The following is a 24,152-nucleotide window of genomic DNA, read 5'->3' as shown; positions in this document are numbered from 1 at the left end:
TAACATTCATCGAGTTGAAAAGTTGAACGAACTTGTCCATTCTTCAATAATGTGTTTATAAGGTGCACACATGCACGTCTAGCCATCACAATTGTAGCAGATTACATTCATTTCTTTCAACGAATGAGTATGGGAATGAGTATGGCAATTTCATGGCTTCTAAACTTCCAAATGGTTTTGGTAATCACGGTTATATTTCTAGCCGTAGCATGGCTCATTTGGGTGTGGCACCCAGTCAATCTTCCACCAGGTCCGATTGGATTTCCAATTCTTGGATATCTTCCAAACTTAGGTGTGAGCATTTATCGTACAAGGATGCAGCCGTTCCGTATATTTGCCCAACTTTCTGCCAAATATGGTAAGGTTTATAGCCTCTATATGGGAAGGAAGCTGGTGGTGATAGTCAGTAGCTGTGAAGCAGCGCGGGAAGCTTTTAAAAACCCGCGTCTAAATGATAGACCGATGATGAATGCGTTTCCTCAAGCTTGCTTAGGTGAGTTGCTATGTATTTATATTTTGTGTGGGGGTGTGGGGGTGTGTGTGTAGGTGTGGGGGCCGGGATGTATGTGTGGTGGGTGGGGGTGGGATTTTATTTTGACTGGGCGTAAAAGTCTTATATAAAATAAAAAATGTTCAGAGAAAGACCACAGTTCCACACAGAGGCTCATAAATATAAAATTATTTAAGAAAATAACTGGCTGCAATGAATGAAAAGTGGAGTTTTATAATATGAAGTAATTATTATTGTGTATTTCAAACATGTATTATGACGTGTCTTTAATTTTGTTATCCTCTTGCTGGAGAGGATATACTGTACAATTTGAGTGTATTATTTGCCCGGGTATAATGTTAAGGAGTGTGTTTGTACTTATGTAACAATGTTCTTCTGAATGTTTTTTCTTAAAGCGTCTTGGGGTTGTGTTCTTAATGTAAGGGGCGACGTATAAATCCCATTTATTATTATTACTTCAAGTAAAGCAGCTGGCGATCAAGTTGAAACAATTCAGTAAGGGAGCATGTGCATTTGATCAGAGCAGTTTTAGTTTATTTATTCTAGCAATCCTAGAAACAGTGGTTTTATTGAAACAGACGAGGTTTGAAAAAAATGCTCCCTTATAAAATATATGCTTTACAATACAGATTTTTCGTGTCACCACTGGACGAGAAATATAATTTTGAATGATCGTCTAAAGTCTATTTTGTGTCACCTTTCCGTTGTTTGTTCAGTACTGTAACACTAGAATGAAATATACAGTCAAAATATGTGGAAGAAAATTTGTAGGAATTTTTTTCATAAGGTGAAATATGGACTGTTAAGTGACTGAACGAGGCTTTGCTTTGCCGTTTTGTGGTTAAAATTTGACCACAATTTAGGGGTAAGGTGCATAGTTAACTACTACTGTTTAAAGAGTGTATTTGCCAAAAACATATGTTCTGAGAAAATTTGGTGTCACCTTTTGATAAGTTTTTGCCGGTAAGGCCAAATTCATTCTTGTGTAAGCTAAAAAACACTAACAAAATGTACTTTTGGAGTTTATGTGAATGTTTTACCAACAACAACGTTTCTCATTCGACCCGAAAAAACATTGATAATTTTGTTGTTTGCTTTGTGTTGTTCAATGCTTCAGTTTGTGTTTGATATTATTTTTTATTCCCATACATCTGAAAACTTAATAAGGCAAAAAAACAAGCACGTTTTACGTAAGTTCAACTCCGTAACATAGTTCTCAGCTGCTTTGACCTTAGTCTGAAGCAAATAAAACCCAGTTAAACCTGAGAGTATCTGAAAAGCCTTTAAATATAAAGCCACAACCAACAGACACGCAACCAGTATATCAGATATCCTTTATAAGTTTGATTTTGGTTTAGCCAACTTATTTTCTCTCAAGCGTTAGGTTTCATTATGAGAGTTACTCAGGTCATTTGGGTACAACAATGTTTAAAACTTAACAGCGAAAGCAGACAATATGTTATGGCTCACAACTTCCCCTTAGGTAAAATTATGCGAAATTTTCAAGTTCAAGTTTGTTGCCGGGGTTTATTTCGTATCACATTGCAGTCGCAAGGATGAATTACTTTAAAAGTGCATTATGATAGAGCATTAACCCTAGAACTACGAAGGGGGTGGGGGGGGGGGTGGGTGGAGGATTTTGTACCAGCCACTAAGATTTTTTATCCGTGCGTGTTTGCTCCAACGACCTAGGCTTTATCGTAGATCCATCCTTTGCGCTCATTTTAGTGATAAAATGTTTACCCCACGACCTTAAATCTAGGGTAGGACCGGCTGTCAAAAATGACCGGGGTGGAGGCCCGCCATTGGTTTCTACAGTAAAATCAATGATTTTAATCAATTTTGCCTATATTTTTGTACACAGCCAGAATTTGCATGGGCGCGCTAACATTACGGTCATAGCGATATTATGTTGGGAATGTACGTACTTATTTTGGACTGGACTTTTATACTGGATAGAAGAGACCCATAGCTATACATTGGCACCAAATATAACGGTATATGAAATTGCCAATTAGGGGAGGTTGCAACAACCTACCTTCGTAGTTGGCTCATTGCACGTCAAAAGTTCCAAATTTGAGTCCACAAAATCATAAACTAATGTACCAAAATGAATCTTTTAAAGGATACGGAGTTATAAATGGATATAACTTGTTGATATAACGGGGCCAGTTTCTAAAAGCTTGGCTAGAGTTTTATAGATTTATTTCTAAATCAGGCGCGGAGATTTTTTGCAATACTTTTCAATACGATGGTATGAAGCAAAAGCCATGTTCATGAGTTATGAGTTAGAGTTACGTTCGTGTTAGGCTAACGCTTATTAAGCTACCTCTGATGTAAGCTACCTCTGAGGTAGCTTAGTGTCAGCGCTCGTCTGAACAAGTATCGTGATAATAAATGCAAAGTTAAACACGAAATATTTACCACCGAGAAATCTCTGCACCTCTAAAGGCAACGACCTAGCGTTTCAAGTCAACATACACATATTTATCGTACTAACGCAATTCCCCCCTCCACTAAATTTGGCATTTACAACATTCGTCAAAGTTGGTCAACAAGTTTTAATAACATTTAATTGTCGGGTTATATAAATGGCAATAACTGATAAAGGTCATAAAAATACTTTTTTAACACTTTGTATGGAACTACAAAAGAAGCATAAAATATTATTGCAAAACATTTTTCTGCAAACGTAATGTTATTTTATCTACTTGCCCACACTGCTATATTAAACGTTTTACCTGTTATGTAAATCAATACAGCCATTCCGTATTTGTAGAATAAAAAATCCTTGTTATTTTACGTAATAAATCACATGGCTATCACGTTACATGAATATTAGACTAGATATTTTAGTCCTAGATATTATTCATCGTTTGAACTAATATGACCCCAGAAAGTTAAAGACTATGGATCATGAAAGTCCGCAGTACCCAAAATAATTGCTTGCTAGACCAAGTATAAAGCAGCTGGAGATCCAATTGACTAAGCACTATAACTTGTAGAGATGACCAATGAACCATCAAGTTGATTAGAACACTCCCATAGACATGCAGGGAGCTCAACTGTGCACTGCTTGCACAGACATTTCTAAATTGAGCTCATTCTTTTATTTTTCCAAATGTTTCTGTAAAAATTGGGGATGTTAATGCCAAATATGTTTTGTAACTATCCTGCAAATTACAGCAACATAACTTATTTGGTTTTCCTGTAAGTGTGAGTCAGAATGGCACAAAATATTCAGATCAATAAGATCAGGTGAAAACCTTGACCTACTGAGCTGTAATTTGGCAGAGTTGCCGTTATTAGTATATTACCTCTATCATACCCTCTGTAAAAAGGTTAAAAAAATGGACAAGTAGATCTCGAGTTAAAAATAAATCACCAGCTTCCCTTTGGAATTTCCATACTCCTTTCGAGTCATGTTAAATAGATACCTTTCTGAACATAAATGTGAAGTTTCGTGCTCATTTGATGTATTTTCACCTGATTTCAACCCCAAACGTTTTCTTATATTTATACCATCTACACTGACTTGCTGCTATACAGGAGCTGTACTTTTAAAATACGCGCCTAATCAATAATGAGTCTTTCACTCCATTTTTAAAGTACTGTGCTTCCTGTAGCATTATGGAGTGACCAGGTCCTAGTGTGATGGTTTTGAAGCAGATGACAGTGTTCATTTAAGCCTATCAAGGTCGGTTATTAACCACTTGCTGAATGGCTGGCCATTATCAGCTATCAAAGAGATACCGTATGCAGCTGCCAATCACAGTAGAGGTTAAACTTTTTGTTAAAACCCCAAAAGTGATATCAGGACAAAGCTGTGCATGTTGGTACTTGATTGTTTGGATTCCTATGTTGAAAATCCCTTGTCGTATTTTTTTTATGTGTAGTATAATTTATATTGTTGTGGAAAAAAAGTTCACCTGGACTTGTGATTTTGTGCCATTTCGGTTTGAATAAATAATTTATGCTATTGACTAGTAAAGTGCCATTTCATAAGAAACCCCTTTGATACTTTCACAATATGCTTGTTTCATGTTTGCATATTATATTAAAATAAAGAAATATAAAAAGGTAAATATATGCTTATACCAATTTTGCTCCCATTGCTATTTTTGGACTAAAATGTCTTGTCATTTTATTTCGTTCCAATGACTGGTCAGAATGGGAAACTTTGAAAATTCATAATTCGAAAAGTTTTTGACCGATTTTGACCATTTAACCACCAAAATACTTCTGCTGATGAGTTCTTTCCAGAAAACTTTTGTAGCAATAGGGGCAACATGAAATTTTGTGATCATCCCTACTATAACCATGATAAGTAACCGTTTCGAAAGCTTATAAACTATGCCGAATTTAGGACCTTCTCTAAGACATGCGAAGGGGAAATATAATTCAGCTCTGGAGGGCTCTGGACGTCCCTCCCTTTCCCACCCAAATAAAATTGTCCACATCCCCGCGTGTACACGTGAAGTAAAAACTGATGCACCGTGGCTTCAATCGGGGTTCCCTTTTTATAATAACCTTCTTGGACCAATTTGGTCAATTGAACTATTTTTATTAAATCAACAAGAAGGGAGATGAATTAATTTCAATATTTGGTTCCAAATAATATTCATTTTGAAGTGTGTAAAGGATTCACACGTTGCTTTTTATTTGGTTTCTGCAACCTTTATACTAATCAGAGTCAACGAACATTTTGCACATTTGTGACGTGCCATGTCAAAAGGCAAATAGTAGAAGTTCATGTTGGAGGGGAAGAACTTGAAACAGTTACACAATTCAAATACCTTGGTACAACCATCACAGATGATGCCAAATCAGTACAAGAAATCAAAATAAGAATTGCTGTTGCGACATCATCACTAGCCAATCTGAAACCCATTTGAAGAGATAAGAACATCTCAATGGCAGCAAGAATGAGCCTCCTGAGAGCATTGGTAATTTCCGTCTTCCTGTATGGGTGTGAAACCTGGACGCTTAATGCCGAGATGGAAAAGAGGATTAACGCGTTTGAGATGAACTGCATGAGAAGGCTCCTCCAGGACCACTACACTACGCATACTACCAACAATCAAGTAAGGGCAATGATGGAAAGTTTCATTGGAGAGCCTACCTACCTGATCTCCATTGTGAAAAGAAGACAACTCCAGTGGTTTGGCCATGTGATCAGATGGGAGAACAGTCTAATAAACACCATTCTGCAGGGAGGTACAGATGGGGTAGGAAGAGAGGAAGACCAAAGAAACCGTCGATTGATAACATCAAAGACTGGACTGGATTGAACTTTGACCAGCTCATACGATCAGCTGAGGACAGAGAACTTTGGAAATTATGCATCTCTAAAGCCATCAATACGTCGCCCCAACGGCCTCCTAGCTGACATAGATAGATAGATGTCAAAAGGAGACACTTTGGGGCAGGTTATCAATTTTGAGGTTCAACATGAACATATGTGACGTGTCATGTCAAAAGCAAACACTTTTGGGCAGGTTATAAATTTTGAAGTTTTTACATATCTTAAATATAGAGATATTTTGCTCCACAATGTCGTTTCCCCAATGAAATCAGACATTCCTAAGCGAAGATATTGAGTTCGTAAGTTATGGTATTATAAAATTGGAAATTGAGATATCGGCCTTTAAAAATATTATTGACAATATTGAGAGTAGGAATTATCAAGAAAAATGTCTCAAAAATACAAGATGCCTGTTATATCCTGTTTTGAAACTATCAGACAATATTCTAAGCATTAATAACATCACAAATTCGCAACAAACCCAAATTGTGAAAAAATCTCCCCCGGGCAGATTTTGACTATTTCTCCATTTGCGATCCTGCCCAAAAGTGTCTGGTTTTTATATGGGACGTCACATTTACTTTATTTACTCTAGTATTAATTTAAGAGTTGAAAAGTGAACAAACGTTTTATTCGTTTAAAGCATGGAAGTGGAAGTACTACAATGGTTGAAAGAAGCTGTCTAACACCCGTCTGACACCTGATATTGTTTCCATTCTTCAATGTTGCCCTTAACATTACGCACGTTTAATCAACCACAAAACCACTGAGTACGTGTATACACAATTCTTTGCATGGCAATTTGTTGGCTTGTAGAAAAAGCACACACCAAATCAATAGCCATTTCACTAGGATCCACAACATGCTCATCTATCAAGGGCACAGTTCTTTAACCCCAATACATTTGTACATTCATTGAATGAGCTTTAAAAATTTGGGTACTAAAACTCTGCAACTTGAGGTCAAATTTTGCACTATGATTGTTTAATTTAGGTTATTGAACTATGCCATTTGGATGAGGCCATTCTGGTCCATAGTGTTTGTGCAACCCTATTGAATTCCTGTAAAATAAACGTCTCAAAAAGTAACTAACCCCCCTTAAAATAATGGATAATTATTTGAAAACGGGCTATTGTATTACAAATCTGTAAAATGCGTTGGAAGCAGAATTTATTTCTGAGCATTTTGAAACCTCAGTTTTAGCAATTTTCTAACATGTTGTGACATGTGACCTATGCGCAACTTATGGCCAGTGCCTCAACTTGCCCCATGGTGACCAAACTGACCATATAGCCAACTCCCTCCTGACTAAAACTTGTGACAGTTACAATAATGTTCATATTATGATATCACTCCTTCACCTATCACAAAAATAGCACCAATTACAGGGTGTCCCTGAAATAACTGTATCTTCAGAAAGTTAATTGTTTGGGTATTTTAACGCCACAACTAAACATAACAAAATAGCTGGCGTGGTTGAGAAATTTATCAGATATTACATACTTTTTGAATTTTGACAATAGACCACACCGTTCGTGAAATATAAGAATTTTACGAAACTCCCTCATTTTCAAACCTTTCCACGGATTCAAATATCAATCGATAATCTGCATTCGGAGTGCTAATCACTGCGTATCATCAGCGTCTATTGTCATTGATAAGTATTTGACGCCGTGGAACGGTCTTAAAATGAGGTAGTTTCGTAAAATTCTTTTATTTTAAAAACGGAGCGGTCAATAATTATTGTCAAAATTCAAAAAGTATGTGATAGCTGATATATTTCTCAACCTCAACCACACTTAGTTATGTTTGGTTTATGCGTTAAAATCCCAAAAAAATTAAGTTTCCGACGATACAGTTCTTTCAGAGCCTTTCAGGGACACCCTATACCGTAAACGTTCGCCTAATGGCGCTATGGAGTGCATGGAAATGAGAGAGCGCCATCCCAGTAAAAGCCGACTATTATCACTGATCATTAAGGGTACGTGTAGTTAAAGGGTGAAACCTATCGACACATACAATTATGAACAAGATCGAACAAACTTGTTCATGATAATGCGGTAATCATTCACCTGATACGTTGTGGCCCAGTGAGCAGAGCATTAGACTATAGTGAGAGGATAAAGAGAACTTGTGGAGAAGATTGATGGTTCGAATCTCATGCAGTAATTTCTGACAGATTATGATGTCTGTCAATGTTTTTTTTCTGATATGAGGAAATTTTATTCTCTATTTTATCTTTAACATTGTTTATATAATTTTATTATTTTATCTTGTATGTGTCTTTTTCATGCTCTGTTTTTATCGTTTCATTTTAATCAAATGTTGTAATGAACCTATTTGATTGCATTTGTTATGTGTGTGAGACGAACTGTCGTGTGCGACAAGTCTTTCAATTCGCGGCGCGAGTGTCCTTGCCTGCATCAGTGGTCATAAGAGGTATATCATTTTATTCGAAAGGGGGGGGTCCCAAATATACGGGGGTCATAAAGTCTTGGAAAGAATAATAGGAGGGGGTCATAAAATGTTTTATGACCAAAATGTAGGGAGTCACACGATGACCACAGAAAGTGTGTTATTTTATACAAAAAGACTGATTTCAATACAATTTTGGGGTTTGGGATCATAAAATTTTTGTTGCCGAAATAGGGGGTGCGCAATCTTATTGACGCAGACTTTTTGTAAATTTGGGACCCCCCCCTTCCGAAAAAAATGATAGCCCTCTAAGAGGATTCAAAGGATAACCTCTGCCCCAATAATCCCTAGCTATATTTGTTTGAAACTGTTCCACGGAGGATGTATCATAATAGGCTCAGTCTTCAAATGATATAAATAAAATTTGAATGAGTGAACGAACAAAATCATACAACGACCAACTGAATAGAGGCTGTGCATATGACGTATCCATGGTATCATCCCGTAAATATGGCGCACTACTCAAATGCATTCAACAAAAGCATGATTGCATCTACCGCGACAGTTTGTCTCACACACATAACAAAATGCACTACGATCAAATAGGTTGATGACAACATTTGATTGAATGGACTACACTGCGCCATGATTACGGGCAACGCTCTGCAGGGTCTATTGTTCTATTGTTTCCGATTAGAGCGCTGACATATTGGAAAATGTTGCCAATCAATATTCATGAGAGTGTACATTCAACGTCCAGTTTGCGAAATTGGGTGAGTTGTGTTTGGTAGGTGTGAAATACATCTGACTGGGCGTTTTAATTACGTAACGAATAAAGGCATTGACATCATCAAATGGCTGCCCAGTGCTGTTATGTGTTTAGTTAGTATATAGGCCTAATAATTATTATTAAATGTATTCGTCATTCCTTTCTTTTCCCTTCTCTGTACTTATTCTTTCCTAGGCCTACACTTTATCACTCCCTCGCTCTCATTGTCCCCTCTCACACTCCCTCTCTCATTCCCATCATTTTCCTTATATTTCTATTTATCTACTTGTCTTTATTATATCTTTTTATTTCTCCCTTCCTCCAGCCCTCTCTCATTCTCCATATCCCCTCCTCCCCTCCCAAGACTTCTCACAGAGGTGAATCTGCCCCTCCCCAACCCCCTCCCCTCTTTGGGTACGCCACTATTTCTATACCAATCTCCTTCTTAAAATAAAATTAAATGGACATTTCTTAAAAACAACCTTTATAGGCCTATACTTATACTTAAATGTATACGTATAGCGATTACCATTATAGTGTAATATAGATATATGGACTGGACATGGCAGCCTTCATACATTCTAATATGTAATCGATCAGCAAGAGCATTCAATTTATTTAAATGAAACGCCTAACGTCAAGTGGGTGGTAAAGATGATTGCATCGACAGCTAAAGCCTCCTTATAGAATTCAGACCCACACAAGCACACATTTGGTATACGTGAGTACAATGGTACCACTTTACACATGACTGCCCTTACACATGACTGTAGTGTGGTCACTTATTGATACTCGCCTGTTGTGTAGAGCGTTAATATGATGCCGGATCAGTGACCAATTTAATGGCGGAACCACTTTATTCGAAACAATGGTACCACTTTTATGAATAGCCTGTCGCAACTTCTAATCGGCATCAAACGAACAAAAGATTATATAATCTATTGCGACTCTATTTCTATTTAAAAGCTCTTTGAGCGTGTTTATAGTGAGCCAGATTATCCGGTATTTAGCGTATAAGTACATCTTATACGGTATTGGTCGCCACTATAAACAGACCAATAGCGCTATTTGCCGCACATATTATACGGAACTGATATCCTTCGATATCGATGGATATTGCAGTATATTCATTCCGTATACGGCCACTATAAACAGACAGGGATTAACGATACCGTTATTAAAGGAAGTGGAGCAGGGTTATATAACTCTCCCAGCTCAATTTGTCACTGTTATTACACATCACCTACAAATATGGTACAGTACTGTAGCAATAATGATAAAAAATAGGCCGGTATCGTTTCGACGGCAAACTATTTGAAACTGGGAAAATATTTGTGCCTCCCACATTGCATTGCGGTGACCTCGAACACGCAGAGTTCAACCACCTCGGATTCAGAATAGCGCTATTGGTTGCCACTATAAACAGCCGAGATAACGGATAAGTCACATTCCATCCTAATCCCATATGCGTATAAGGATACCGTATAAATACCGTACACCACTATAAACACGCTCTTTGATTACGGGGAAGAAACCGGTTCAAATCCTTTGTTTGGAGCCAATCGATAAACGCAAGGCCTCTATTATAGCTATCATTGAGCGTGTTTATAGTGGTGTACGGTATTTATACGGTATTCTTATACGCATACGGGATTAGAATGGAATGTGACTTATCCGTTATCTCGACTGTTTATAGTGGCAATCAATAGAGCTCAATAGCGCTATTCTGAATCCGAGGTGGTTGAACTCAGCGTGTTCGAGGTCACCGCAATGCAATGTGGGAGACACAAATATGATGCCAGTTTCAAATAGTTTGCCGTGGAAACGATACCGGCCTATTTTTAAACATAATTGCTACAGTACCGTACCATTTTGTAGGTGATGTGTTATTACAGTGACAAATTTGAGCTCGGAGAGTTATATAACCCTGCTCCACTTCCTTGAATAACGGTATCGTTAATCCCGTCTGTTTATAGTGGCCGTATACGGAATGAATGTACTGCAATATCCATCGATATCGAAGGATATCAGTTCCGTATAATATGTGCGGCAAATAGCGCTATTGGTCTGTTTATAGTGGCGACCAATACCGTATAAGATGTACTTATACGCTAAATACCGGATAATCTGGCTCACTATAAACACGCTCATTGAATACTGGCTAGGATTCCACAACACAATGAGAACATGTTATAAGGCGCTTTGGAAGGCACACAATACCCCAATGGCTTTCCATATTATGTGCACTCAACAACTATTTAGTATCGAAGCCCGGTATATAAGTTACGTAATGTTACTATGTCAACGGGATCAAGCGCTTAAGTATGAACCACGATCGAAACAATCAGTACAGAAAAAAGGCATACCAAAATAGCGTGATCGTAATGATCGCCATACAAACAGTGCTTGGTTCCGATCAGGAAAGTTGAAAAAGAAGGAGGAAGAACGGAATTATATCCTTGAGATAATCCCGTAGGTTATCCTGTCGCACCTATTCATAGTCCTTTATTCTCAAGTAGTTACACATCTACTTGAAAGTAGCCTTTGATGTGATGTGTGTTGCCGACTACAGTTGATTAATTTTCACTCCAGAATTGAAACCATATCCAATGTCTCTATAGATAATTCCTTGAAAGTATGACACGTGTGTGTTAAGTACCTGATGTTGCTCTGCAGGGATACCACACGTGGATACTATAAGAAAGAAATGTAGTTTTGTAAAGATTTAAAAAAAATCCGCCCATTTTGGAACATATATTAATTATTTAGGAGCAGTGTTTTAGGATTTTGTTAGAAACGGGATGATTTTTGATCATCTATATTTTATTGTTTTAATGTATTTTCCTGTCATTTCCTGCAAACCTAATAAAGATATTTTGATAATTGAAAATAGTCTGTATCATAAATCGTAGAGGTTGAAAGCGTAACCAAGCGTGCAAAATTATTATTTGCCATGGAACTTCGGTCATATTTTATTTGAAATAAACTGGATGTTAGGATCTGCATGCATGGTATGCATAGTATTGATGGTATACAGACACTGACCTTTCCCTAAAACCAGAGAAGATGTAATAAAGAGGAGGTTGATCAAGCTATCCTCAAACAAAATATGTGTGAGACCGTTACACTCAAAGTAAATGATGAATCACCCTATTTAGCTGCTTAACAATAGAATACCACAATAGGGTTTGAACCCGGGATGGGTGTGATACACAAGTTGCAGCTAACTGCTTTTAGGGATAGGTCAGTGTGTGCATGTCATCATGCTATACACAGCATGCATGCAGACCCTGTCATCTTGTCAGATTTCAGATAAAATATGACTGAAGTTCTATGGCAAATTATAATACTTCCTACTCGTAGCTCCACTTTCAGACTCTATTATTTAAGATAAAGAATGTTATCAATTATAAGAATATCTTTATTAGGTTGGCAGGAAATGACAGGAAAATATATAAAATAATAAAATAGAAATGATCAACAATCATCACCTCTCTAAAAAATCCTAAAAATTTCTTCTTTAGAAATTTATATATTTACAAAAAACCGTGGATTTGGGGGGAAATTTTACAGCACTCGATTTCTTTCTTGTATTACCCACATGTGGTATCCCATCCAAGCAGCAGGTCCTTAACACACACGTTTCATACTTTTTAACAAATTCTTTATAGAAACATGGGAAATATTTTCAATTCTGAAGTGAAAATTGGTCAACCATGGGCGGTCACACACATAACATCATAGGATATTTCAAGTGGATGTCTAACTACTTGAGAATAAAGGACTATGAATAGATGCGACAGGATTACCTACGGGATTATCTCAAGGATATAATTCCGTTGACCCTCCTCTTTATTACATCTTCTCTGCTAAAACTAGTAAGCAGCAACTTGTGTATCACACCCGTCATGGGTGTGATACACAAGTTGCTGCTTACTAGTTTTAGGGAAAGGTCAGTGTCTGTATACCATCAATACTATGCATACCATGCATGCAGATTCTAACATCCAGTTTATTTCAAATAAAATATGACCGAAGTTCCATGGCAAATAATAATTTTGCACGCTTGGTTACGCTTTCAACCTCTACGATTTATGATACAGACTATTTTCAATTATCAAAATATCTTTATTAGGTTTGCAGGAAATAACAGGAAAATACATTAAAACAATAAAATATAGATGATCAAAAATCATCCCGTTTCTAACAAAATCCTAAAACACTCTCCTAAATAATTAATATATGTTCCAAAATGGGCGAATTTTTTTGGAATCTTTACAAAACTACATTTCTTTCTTATAGTATCCACGTGTGGTATCCCTGCAGAGCAACATCAGGTACTTAAACACACGTGTCATACTTTCAAGGAATTATCTATAGAAACATTGGATATGGTTTCAATTCTGGAGTGAAAATTAATCAACCGTAGTCGGCAACACACATCACATCAAAGGCTACTTTCAAGTAGATGTGTAACTACTTGAGAATAAAGGACTATGAATAGGTGCGACAGGATAACCTACGGGATTATCTCAAGGATATAATTCCGTTCTTCCTCCTTCTTTTTCAACTTTCCTGGTTCGACAAATTGGGCATGCAGTTAGTGTGTATACAAGGTTTCAGACCTCTCTCTCTTTTTGTAAAGAAGTCACAGACTCCCAAAGATGACATTTATTTAAAGGGCAACTTTTGAGTCCAAATTTAAGACCCCCATACTTCAACTTTAAATGGCTGCCACAGAAAATCCGTAAGAGCTACAGACCTCAAATTTGCAGGCTTTTAATATTTTTACAGGTACAACATATGACTAAAATATAAAGCAAATCTGAGGGGGTCAGGTGGGGGACCTCCTTGATATCATATGGACTTACCCCCATGTGAATATAGGCCTATACTATAGCGGCCTTTTCAAAATATAATACCTGTTTGCTTGATTGCATTGACAATACCCGGGAACAATAGGCCTACACACAGTATATGCATTGGACAAACTTTTTACAATAAGCATGATAAGTGATGATGTGACCTCCAGATTTATACATAGTTCGTCTCGCACACTGACAACATTTGATTGAATGGACTGTAGGCTACTGCGCCGTGATTTAATACGGTGAAGGACACTTTTCAAATCCTTTGTTTGGAGCCAATCAATAAAAGCATGCAGGGCCTCTATACCCATGTACAGTTTATCCCTTACATAACCTATGTCTTGAATACGCTGGCAAAGTTATGTAATAATCGGATTAATACTATATAGGGGCCTACATAGCAGTAGGTAAAAACAAGTTTTGAATAATCCGCGCTACAAAGTCCCATTCAGTGATCCCAGCGAAAGTGAAAAAAAAATCAAATTGTTACGTTTATAAAATATTTTAATGAAAAACAAATGGCAAAAAAACAAAACAGGAAAACGACAGTATTGACGAAGTTGAAGCCCCATTCAAATACATGTAGCTAATTAATATACTGTCAGTAGGCCTACCGGTATATAAATTACAGACTCACGTAAATGCATTATTTTTTGCCTTAGACACACGGCTTTCGGCTGAACCACTGCACTAGCAAGCTTTGTTAGCACATCTGTGACAATGACGAAAGGTACAAAATCAGCCATATAAGGCCTTTAGATAGCAGAAGACACCAAATGACCAAATTGGTGTTTTATGACCTTTGACATTCTTTTGTGGCGAGTGACATGGTCTTTCAATTCACGCCGAGTGTCCTTGACAGGTTTGACTATGCTTCAGTGGTCATGAAAGAATTCAAAAGATAACCTCTGCCCCAATAATCCCAAGCAATTGTCTGAAACTGCTCCTCGGATCATAAGAACTCAGTCCTCAAATGATAGTCATAGTAATGTCCAAAATATAAAAAATACTGACTATCATTGAAGACCGAGTTCCGCAGTCTAGTATCCAAAATCTGAATTTTGATGATTTTTACGATCGTCGGGATGAAAAAAAATCAAAAAATCACTGAATATTCCTTTAGTTCCCTCCTCTCCTTACCCTGGCAATATAAATCAAAGAAAAATAAATAAAACAAGAAAAGAAAAAAAAATATTTAAATTTGTCATTATATACTCAAAATGCTGAAATAATACTAGTAATAATTATCGGGAATGGTTTCTGTTAATTTTGAGCTGAAATAATAAGGTAAAGTGAAAGAAACACTGCTTGTTATTTTGGCATTACAAATATGCTAAAAAATCAGGTTTGAAAAAAATTAACCAAATTCATATTATAAGATCGTACATTATGACTTTAAGGGATCTGGAATGAGCGTTTTGAGCGTTTCGATAGTATTTTTGTGGGACATGAGAGCACATCAGACATATCGAATTGCATTCTGAATACGAAGAATGTCTTTCTGATATCAAATAAATTTCATTGAAATTTATGATATAATACAAATTTTATGACAAATTATTACAATTTGATATTTTTCACATTTTTGATATATAACAGTCCTCGAAGTAAATATCATAAATCTAATGATATATTCTTAAACAGTCCCTGGCATACCATACATGTATAGTCCTATGTATAGTAATTTTGCTTTATCTGTTTTGTACTGTTTAAACAAATAGTTAAACATAATTTCCATAAAATGTAAGCTTTTACTGTCAGATATGTCCCCTTTTAATTTTGAGCAGAACAAGTGAGGTAAAGCAAAGAAAATTGGAATTTACTACTACTACTACTAGTAGGGATGCCCACTGTCAATAAAGTTTACACTAGAACGATTCTTCATTTACTGTGTGCGTGCACTCACACACGTATTGTCTATGGAGAAACTGATCGATACAAGAAATCCCAGGCCTGTTAAATGGCGTACATACTTGTTTTGATCCAAATGTAGGCCAATATCAGGGTGTTTCAAGAAATTCCTGATTCCACCAGAAAACATTAACCAAACTTTTTCCTGTTTGGTCAGTAAATAGAGAGGACCTTCCTTCATGAAGAGATCAACTTATTTTAATGAAAAATTTAATGAGATGAGAACTACAACAGGTTGAAGTGACACCATTCCGTGCATCAGGTGTTCAAACGCAATTATCTCCGAATTTGGAGTGAATCAGACAAGCAAACTTACATACTCATAAAATTTAACTATTTTTGAAGACAAAATGTGTAGGATGTTAAGAAATTTAAGAATGTTTAAGCCTACCGCGGCCCATCTCAAATCATGCACTTTCCCGTGCACTTCTCACTACCATGTCCATTTCATATGCTATCCACCGGGGCTATCCATCATGGCTTCCATGCACACACAGTGTATTGCTCAATGTAGTAACGATAACCTTTGAGTTGGAGCAAAATTCTCAAAATTGGTAGTGATTAATGTTACCAAACTTATGCCATGATGAAATATAATAATTTTTGAAGATAAAATGTGCTGACCTTAAAAGATTGAACAATGTTTAAGACTACCGCTTTTCATTTGAAATAATGCACTTATTGTACATCTCCTCTATGGAGATATTTTCCATGGCGGCCATCTATGATCATGCTTGAGGTTTCACCAAACAAACCATGGGTTTTGAGGTCTTATATTTTTGTTGTATGTCAACAAAATCGATTAAATTTTCAGGATGATCTTATTTTCATGTTGTTATAAGCAAATATAATGTTCCAGATAAGCTAGTTAATAAATACATTAAGAAAAAGTACCTTAAAGTTGCACTTTCTGTTAGTATTCCTTTTTGGACTTTAACTTTTAAAATGTTCTAGCAGCCCTATATAAAACCGTGACACTCGAAAGGCCATATCTCTGGAATGAAACGTCCGATTAAGATTATTTAAACGCCAAAATGTTTCTTTCATTAATTCCCAGCCAATACGTTAGGTCTGAATCAATTTAAAAGTACTTCAATTTTTAGTGGACATGCCTACTACTAGCGCCAAAGAATGTTATACGATTGTAAAACGGTACGATCCTTTGGGTGTGTGTGTGTAGGGGTGCGTATGTGTGTCCTGCACGCGTATTTTTTTCTGTAACTATAATGGGACGCAATACGATACCGGTATGTTATAAGAATCAAACTTACAAGAAAAATGGCTCTTGTCAAATCCTACAATTCTGTCAGAGAAAATATGCATATTTGCATTAAATTTTAATTAATTGACATAATTGATTAATTAATAAATATTTTATTTAATGATTTACCATAATTCCAAACATGTCAAACAATGTGTCAAATTAAAGCTAATGAAATGCTTTATAAATTGGTCAGATAGAGCACATTTTGCAGAATGCATTTAGTATTTTAGTTACATGACTCCAAACATTCTATTCCAATTTTTTGCTATACACACGCATATGAGCTGTACTTTTTAAATCCGCGCCTAATCAATAATAATAGTCTTTCACTCCATTGTCAAACCTAGAGTGTGCATGGTTTTGTAGCAGATGACAGTGCTCATTCAAGCCTGTCAAGGTCAGTTAGTAGCCACTTGCTGAATGGATGGCCATTATCAGCTGTCAAAGAGATGCCTTGTGCAGCTGCCAATCACAGTAGAGGTTTGATAACATTTGGTTAAAAACCCAAATGTGATATAAGGACAAAGCTGTGCATGTTGGTACTTTTAAGTTAAAATTTAAATTAAAATTGTTTGGATTCTTATGTTGAAATGCCCTTGTATTAGTATTTTTATGTGTAGTGTATATTGTTCATAAATTATATAGCTTTTAAATTATGGGCATTTTTGCTCTGTTGCACTGTACCATTATGGAATATGAGCAAATCAATTACCGACACAAGCAGGTATACAGTGCATTATTTTATTTTTATTTCGTATCTCAGGAGCACAGCTCACTTGGTAAGGCATCAGAATTTTGTTCACGAGCGCTTCGAACTTTAAATCGGAAGGTGGTGAGTTCGAGCCTCATCAAGGTCACATTAATTTTATAAACCAAATATTGTTCGAACTTTTCATATTTGTTTTTCTTTTATTGTTTCTTTTCTTTGTCTTTTTTTTCTTGTTTTCTTTTCTTTCTTCTTTTTTTTCTTCTTTGATTCATATTGCCAAGGTAAGGAGAGGAGGGAACTAACGGCCCATTCAGTGATTTTTTCATCCGGACGATCGTAAAAATCATCAAAATTCAGATTGTGTACTGCGGAACTCAGTCTTCAATGATACAGTAGTCAGTAATATTAATCTTTTGGTCATTATATGACTATCATCATTTGACGACTGAGTTCTTATGATACATCATCCGAAAAGCAGTTTCAGACAATTGCTTGGGATTGTTGGGGCAGAGGTTATCTTTTGAATTCTTTCATGACCACTGAAGCAGAGTCAAACCTGTCAAGGACACTCGGCGTGAATTGAACTGACCATGTCACTCGCCACAAAAGAATGTCAAAGGTCATAAACCATCAATTTCTTCTGCTAGTGGTTCAGCCAAAAGCCGTGTAGGCCTATTTAAGACAAAAATAATGCATTTACGTGAATCTGTAATTACAGACAGTATATAAATTAGCTACATGTAGGCCTATTTGAATGGGGCTTCAACTTCGTCGATACTGCCGTTTTCTTGGGTTTTTGCCAATTTTTTCATTAACAATTTTTATAAAAGTAACAATTTGATTTTTTTTTTCACTTTCGCTGGGATCACTGAATTGGGCTTTGCAACGCGATAGGCCTATATTCAATACTTGTATTCACCTACTGTTATAGCATTAGTCCGATTATTACACAACTTCGCCAGTGTATATTCAATACATCCAATGCAAATAATCACCTAGATTATGACGTAGCATACCGTAAATATGGCGGAGTACTCAAATTCATTCAACAAAAGCATGATTACAAGCTATTGCAATCTACCGCGACAGCTCGTCTCACACACATAACAAATTTAATGCACTATACGATCAAATAGGTTGACGACAACGTTTGATTGAATGCACTGCATTGCGCCATGATTACGGTGAAGGACACCGGTTCAAATCCTTTGTATGGAGCCAATCAATAATTTCACGCACATCCTCTATTATTGCCAAATTATTGCCCGGGATGATTGCACACTGTAAAAGAGCTATTGTTATAATGTTTGATGAAATCGTGTTTAACTATTTGCTTAAGAACGGCACAATACAGATAAAGCAGACAGATTTACTACATGTGGTACAGTATGTATATACATAATAGGGAATGTATGTGAGTCGACTATTACCTAATTATAATAGGGGCGTATCCAAAAATGAATTCACGCCCCTTTCAAATGTCGAGCCAAAGTGCAGGCCCTATGCCTCCGATAGAGTGTGTAGGTCTCAGTAGAATACAGCAGACAGGGTAGGACACACACGCGATACAGTTTCCATTTAGTCTCAAGTCTCATACCACGCTGGGATTATACTCTTTTTTTTCTTCTCCAGAGATCCAAAGGCACTGGTGGCACTCTGAATGCGTCTTGTGACCTCCAAATCGGTAATTGAAATTGATGACAGATTTGACAGGTTCTCCAGGTATTTAGAGATCAGGATCTTGGTGTTGAGTACCAGGGGCATGTTGGTAAATGACCTCTGTTTTACCGATGTTGATTGTAATGCCAAATGCTACAGAAGCAGTCACAAAACAGTCCAACATGTTCAGCAATGGATTGAGCCACCAGGGCGGTATCATCAGCATATCGAAGCTCTTGTACACAGACTTTTTGACATCGGGTCTTGGCACGTAGACGAGCTAGATTGAACAGTTTGCCATCTGTCCTAGAACGGAGGAAAACTCCATGCTTACCATCTGATAGGTTTGAAATTTCCAAAACAGCTGTCAAGTAGAGACCAAACAAAGTTGGTGTCAACACATCCCTGCTTAAACACCACGACAAACCGGAAAGGGCTTAGTTGTATCACCATCAACTAGAACAGTTGACTACATTTCATCATGAAATTTACGAATGAGCAATTGTAGATCGACTGTCTCTGGACACTGATAGTGATAGTGAAAATCAACTTTTGGCTGCTTCGACCATTAATACCTCGTCTACCCTTAAATTGATCAAAAAGTTGAATTTCAATTGTACTTTTCCTTTTTTAATCTCAATAACGCGTGTACCCGATAGGTTTCTTGATAATGTAAAACATTAGCCGGTTTGTTTTTAATCACTTTCCATAGACATCTGGATGTCACTGAGAAGACCAAATACGAAATCAGGGGTTAATTGTAATCAACATTACGGCCAAGTCGTTTTAAAACCAGATGGAATACGGTATTTTCACCATCATTCATTTTTAAATACTAGTAATCAACAGGATAGGGTGTAAAGGGTATTGAGGTTTTCGAAGGTTTTTCGGTAATGTTTCTTTAAATCTGAATCAAACATTTTCGCTACGTCGACTATCATCTTCAGCAGTTGTCACTGGTACCAATTAAAGACAGAAAGTCAATGAAGACCATCTGAAAATGAAATGGCACTCTAGGTGTTTTTAAGACGAGTCCTCAATACGGAAATTTTGACTGAAATTACTGGACTTCCGATGTCTGAAATGTAGAAAATGAGAAAGTCAGGAAAGAGGAAGATATAAATTTAACCACTTATGTTTTTTTATATTTTCCAGGTGTGTTATGCGGGTCCGGGAAACTATGGCAATATCAACGGCGATTTACTCTGCACCAATTTCGACAATTCGGCATCGGAAAGTCCAGTTTCCAAGACAAAATTGCCGAAGAGACGACCTTCCTTCTTCAAGAATTTGATCGTAATGCGGACAATCCATTTGATCCAGCTGCGGACCTGCACAACTGCTTGTCCAATGTTCTATGCTCGGTTGTTTTTGGCAAAAGGTTTCATTATTCGGATGACGAGTTTCGGCGTATTATAACAATATTAGAAAAACAATTCGAAATAGCGGGACAAGGGGCGCTCATGTTGTTTATTTCGATACTTTCTCATTTTCAACCCAAACATATACGGCAAACAAGTGCACAAATGCGAGATTTCATAAGTAATATTGTGAACAATCACGTGGATACATTTAATAATAGCAAATTACGGGACTATATCGATGTCTACATATCAGAACTAGAAAATAGTCAAAACAATAACAGTAGTACCGAACAATTGTTGATCTCTAACACAAGTTTGTATCAAACTGTTTCTCAACTGTTTGCCGCGGGTACTGAGACGACAGTTACCAGTCTTCGATGGAGTCTACTTCTAATGGCGGCGTATCCGGAAATCCAGTCTCGTATACAGCGCGAAATTGATTCTACCGTGGGCAGAAATCGTCTACCACGGCTTGACGATCATCTACCGCTAACTGAAGCCACAATCATGGAGGTGCAACGTTATGCGTCTATTGTTCCTTTAGGTGTACCCCACGAAGCAGCTGAAGACACGACTCTGCTAGGATATAATATTCCTAAAGGTGCTCTAATTCTTTGTAATATCTGGGCGATTCATCATGATCCAGAAGTCTGGCCAAATCCTGAGCAATTTAGACCTGAAAGATTTTTGGACAAAGATGGAAAAGTTGATCGTCCTCAGCAATACGTGCCATTTTCTATAGGTAAGCACCGCTTATTTAAAAATACTTTAATATTTAAAAATTTGACCTTCAGTTTCTTCGAAAATACATATTGCCAAAACCCGGTGGTGTTAATTAGAAACCCATGTTTGCAAGAAGAGGCTGAAAGTGGAGGTGCATTATAGATTAGTTTAATGGTGCTATATTGATCCAATGTTCTCCAATTCAAAAGATACTAACTAACTTCGATTTTAGGGCTTCGTAGCAAACGACAGAACCATATTCTGTTGGTTCCCATACATGAGTGATGGCAGGAATGTCTTTGCCATGTTCTCTGGTAGCAAAACATAGTTACTGTAATAACAAAATCGTCTCTGTGCCTCGCTGCCCATAATAAGTTACCGGGAAAAATTGTCGAAATGAACCCAAATTAAGATACTTTGGGTCTAAAAGAGAGTTCGAAGGCGATATCAATCGTTCATTTCGAAAAATGTTGTCTCATTGTTTGCCCCGATACAATACTGTTTGCATTCCGAGTACATGCATTGACAGGTTTTTGTAATGTTTGTAATTTCAGGAAACCGCAAGTGCCTCGGTGAACATCTAGCGAAGATGGAACTCTCTGTAATCTTCTCTCATCTACTTCATCAATTCACGTTCAAGTTGCCAGAGGGTTGTGACAAAGTGAACCTGGAAAGTAGTCTAGGAGCAACAAATGTACCAAAACCTTTTCAAATTGTAGCCACTAAACGCGAGTAGCTGGTTCGATAAATGTGATAATCACTGAAAAAGCCTAAACGTCATCAGCAGTAGAATTGTATTTCCCGCGTTGTTGTAGTATGTCCTAAATTTCCAGCCTTGGCACAGCTTCAAGTAAAGGCTATGTATGGTTAAAATCATATTCATTATGATTTGCTGCTGTGTGCAACATTCGTACCGCATCGTATATAATTTGAGTTCTACTTCTTGTCTGGACTAGTAACTCGAGACTTTATTTATTTATGAAACAACGTATATGGTTAGAACATTATTATTACGCATTGTATTGCAATCCGTTTTAAGGGGGTACTACACCCCTCGATAAATTTGTGTATATTTTTGCATTTTTTCTCAAAAACTAATAACACAGTGGTAACAAAAATTATGTATATTATTGGGGCAAGGAATCCAATTACTACACTGGAATTTCAGTGACCCAAGCCAAGCGGTTCGTTATTTATGATAAGAAATAAGGTGCCGCTAGGATGTACCTCATTTCCTATCCTATATGCTGAACCGCTTGTCTTGAGTCACTGAAATTTCAGTGTAGTAATTGGATTTCTTGCCCCAATAATATACATAACTTTTGTTACCAGTGTGTTATTATTTTTTGAGAAAAATGCAAAAATAGTCACAAATTGACCACAGGGGTGTAGTACCCCCTTAAAGATCTTTGATCTTTGATACAGATACGGCATATACCTGTTTTATAATGATGTCAACTTTTCACATGGCAGTAACACTATTTCTATGAAATTATATGAACAAAAAAAAGTAGGTCTATTGTAATTCAGCGTATATTTCATCATTTGCATTTTAAAATACAACAGATAATGAAGCATCTAGTTACGCAAATTACCTTAAATGTAAAGCATTGGCATGCAGTTATTACTCGGTTTCAAACTTATTAATAAAGAAGGCGTATATTCTTGAAGAGGTAGGTTAGGTTTGTATATCTGAGATCTGATGTCACCTTTCTCTTCTCCACAAAACCACCAAGGGTGATTATCAATAGGTTTAGCTAGGTTTCACCAAGGGCAGATCCAGGGAAAGTGATTTGGTGACTCGACCCTCAGGCCAAAAAAAAAATTGTTTGTTTGTCCATAAAGGCTTATGAAATAGTTGGGTCGGTAGGTCGGATTTTTTAAATTTTTTTTACAGATATTGCACTTGAAACTGACAACTGACAAGACTGGTAAATAAGTCTAAACACGCAGCACTTCACTGGTTTAACTCTTGAGATGGTTCTGCATAGGCCTGGCATTTTCGGGTAATTTTGTACCCGGGTACCCGGCGCATTTTTCGGGCGGGTAACCGGGTACCCGAAATTGTCCCTGGACCTAGACCTAAACGCTAGGATCATTCATGGTTGATCTAAAAAAAATATAAAAAAAATTCAAGATGTTTTGTATTTTTATTATGAAAATTGATACTTTGTATTCATGTCATACTCTATTAATGATTTCAAAATGCATTCAAATTCAATGCATTTTGAAATCATTAATAGACTATGACCTGAATACAAATGATCAATTTTCATATTAAAAATACAAAACATCTTGAAATTTTTTTAAAGATGGACATGCACTCATAAGAAACTCATACAGTATTGTACATAACTATATAGCTAGGCAGAGTGGTGGTAAACTATGCACACAGTTCTGCGATCTGCAGTGTATCGCCGGGAGCTAATTTGTATAACTTGCGCAGTGTCCCTGCGGAATTCGACCTTCAGCAAACTGCAAACCAGTTCGGATTTACTTTATATACTAGTAGTAGGCCATACATACTGTAGTTACTATCCGTTTTCCTATACACAATACACAGTGCTCTCACCATTGACGCGTGACCTATACAAATAGTGTATGTTAGAAGTATAGGCCATTGCCTAGTTGACGTCACTGTGTAAAAAAAATAA

The 24,152-nt window shown here is 36.8% G+C and overlaps 1 protein-coding gene across 1 annotated transcript; it reads left to right on the top strand.

Moving 5' to 3' along the window:
* Positions 1–16: 16 nt before the first annotated feature.
* Positions 17–22,472, top strand: LOC140142654 (cytochrome P450 2U1-like). The gene is made up of 3 exons (XM_072164653.1): positions 17–493; positions 20,567–21,517; positions 22,053–22,472. Exons 1-3 carry the CDS (start codon positions 124–126, stop codon positions 22,232–22,234), a joined length of 1,503 nt encoding a protein of 500 aa, XP_072020754.1. The 5' UTR covers positions 17–123; the 3' UTR covers positions 22,235–22,472.
* Positions 22,473–24,152: the final 1,680 nt, after the last annotated feature.

The sequence above is a fragment of the Amphiura filiformis genome, chromosome 20 (genome assembly GCF_039555335.1).
Source record: "Amphiura filiformis chromosome 20, Afil_fr2py, whole genome shotgun sequence".
In the NCBI taxonomy this organism is placed as follows: Eukaryota; Metazoa; Echinodermata; class Ophiuroidea; order Amphilepidida; family Amphiuridae; genus Amphiura; species Amphiura filiformis.
Note: the sequence above shows the minus strand (reverse complement) of the source record. Positions and strands in the feature narration are given on the sequence as shown.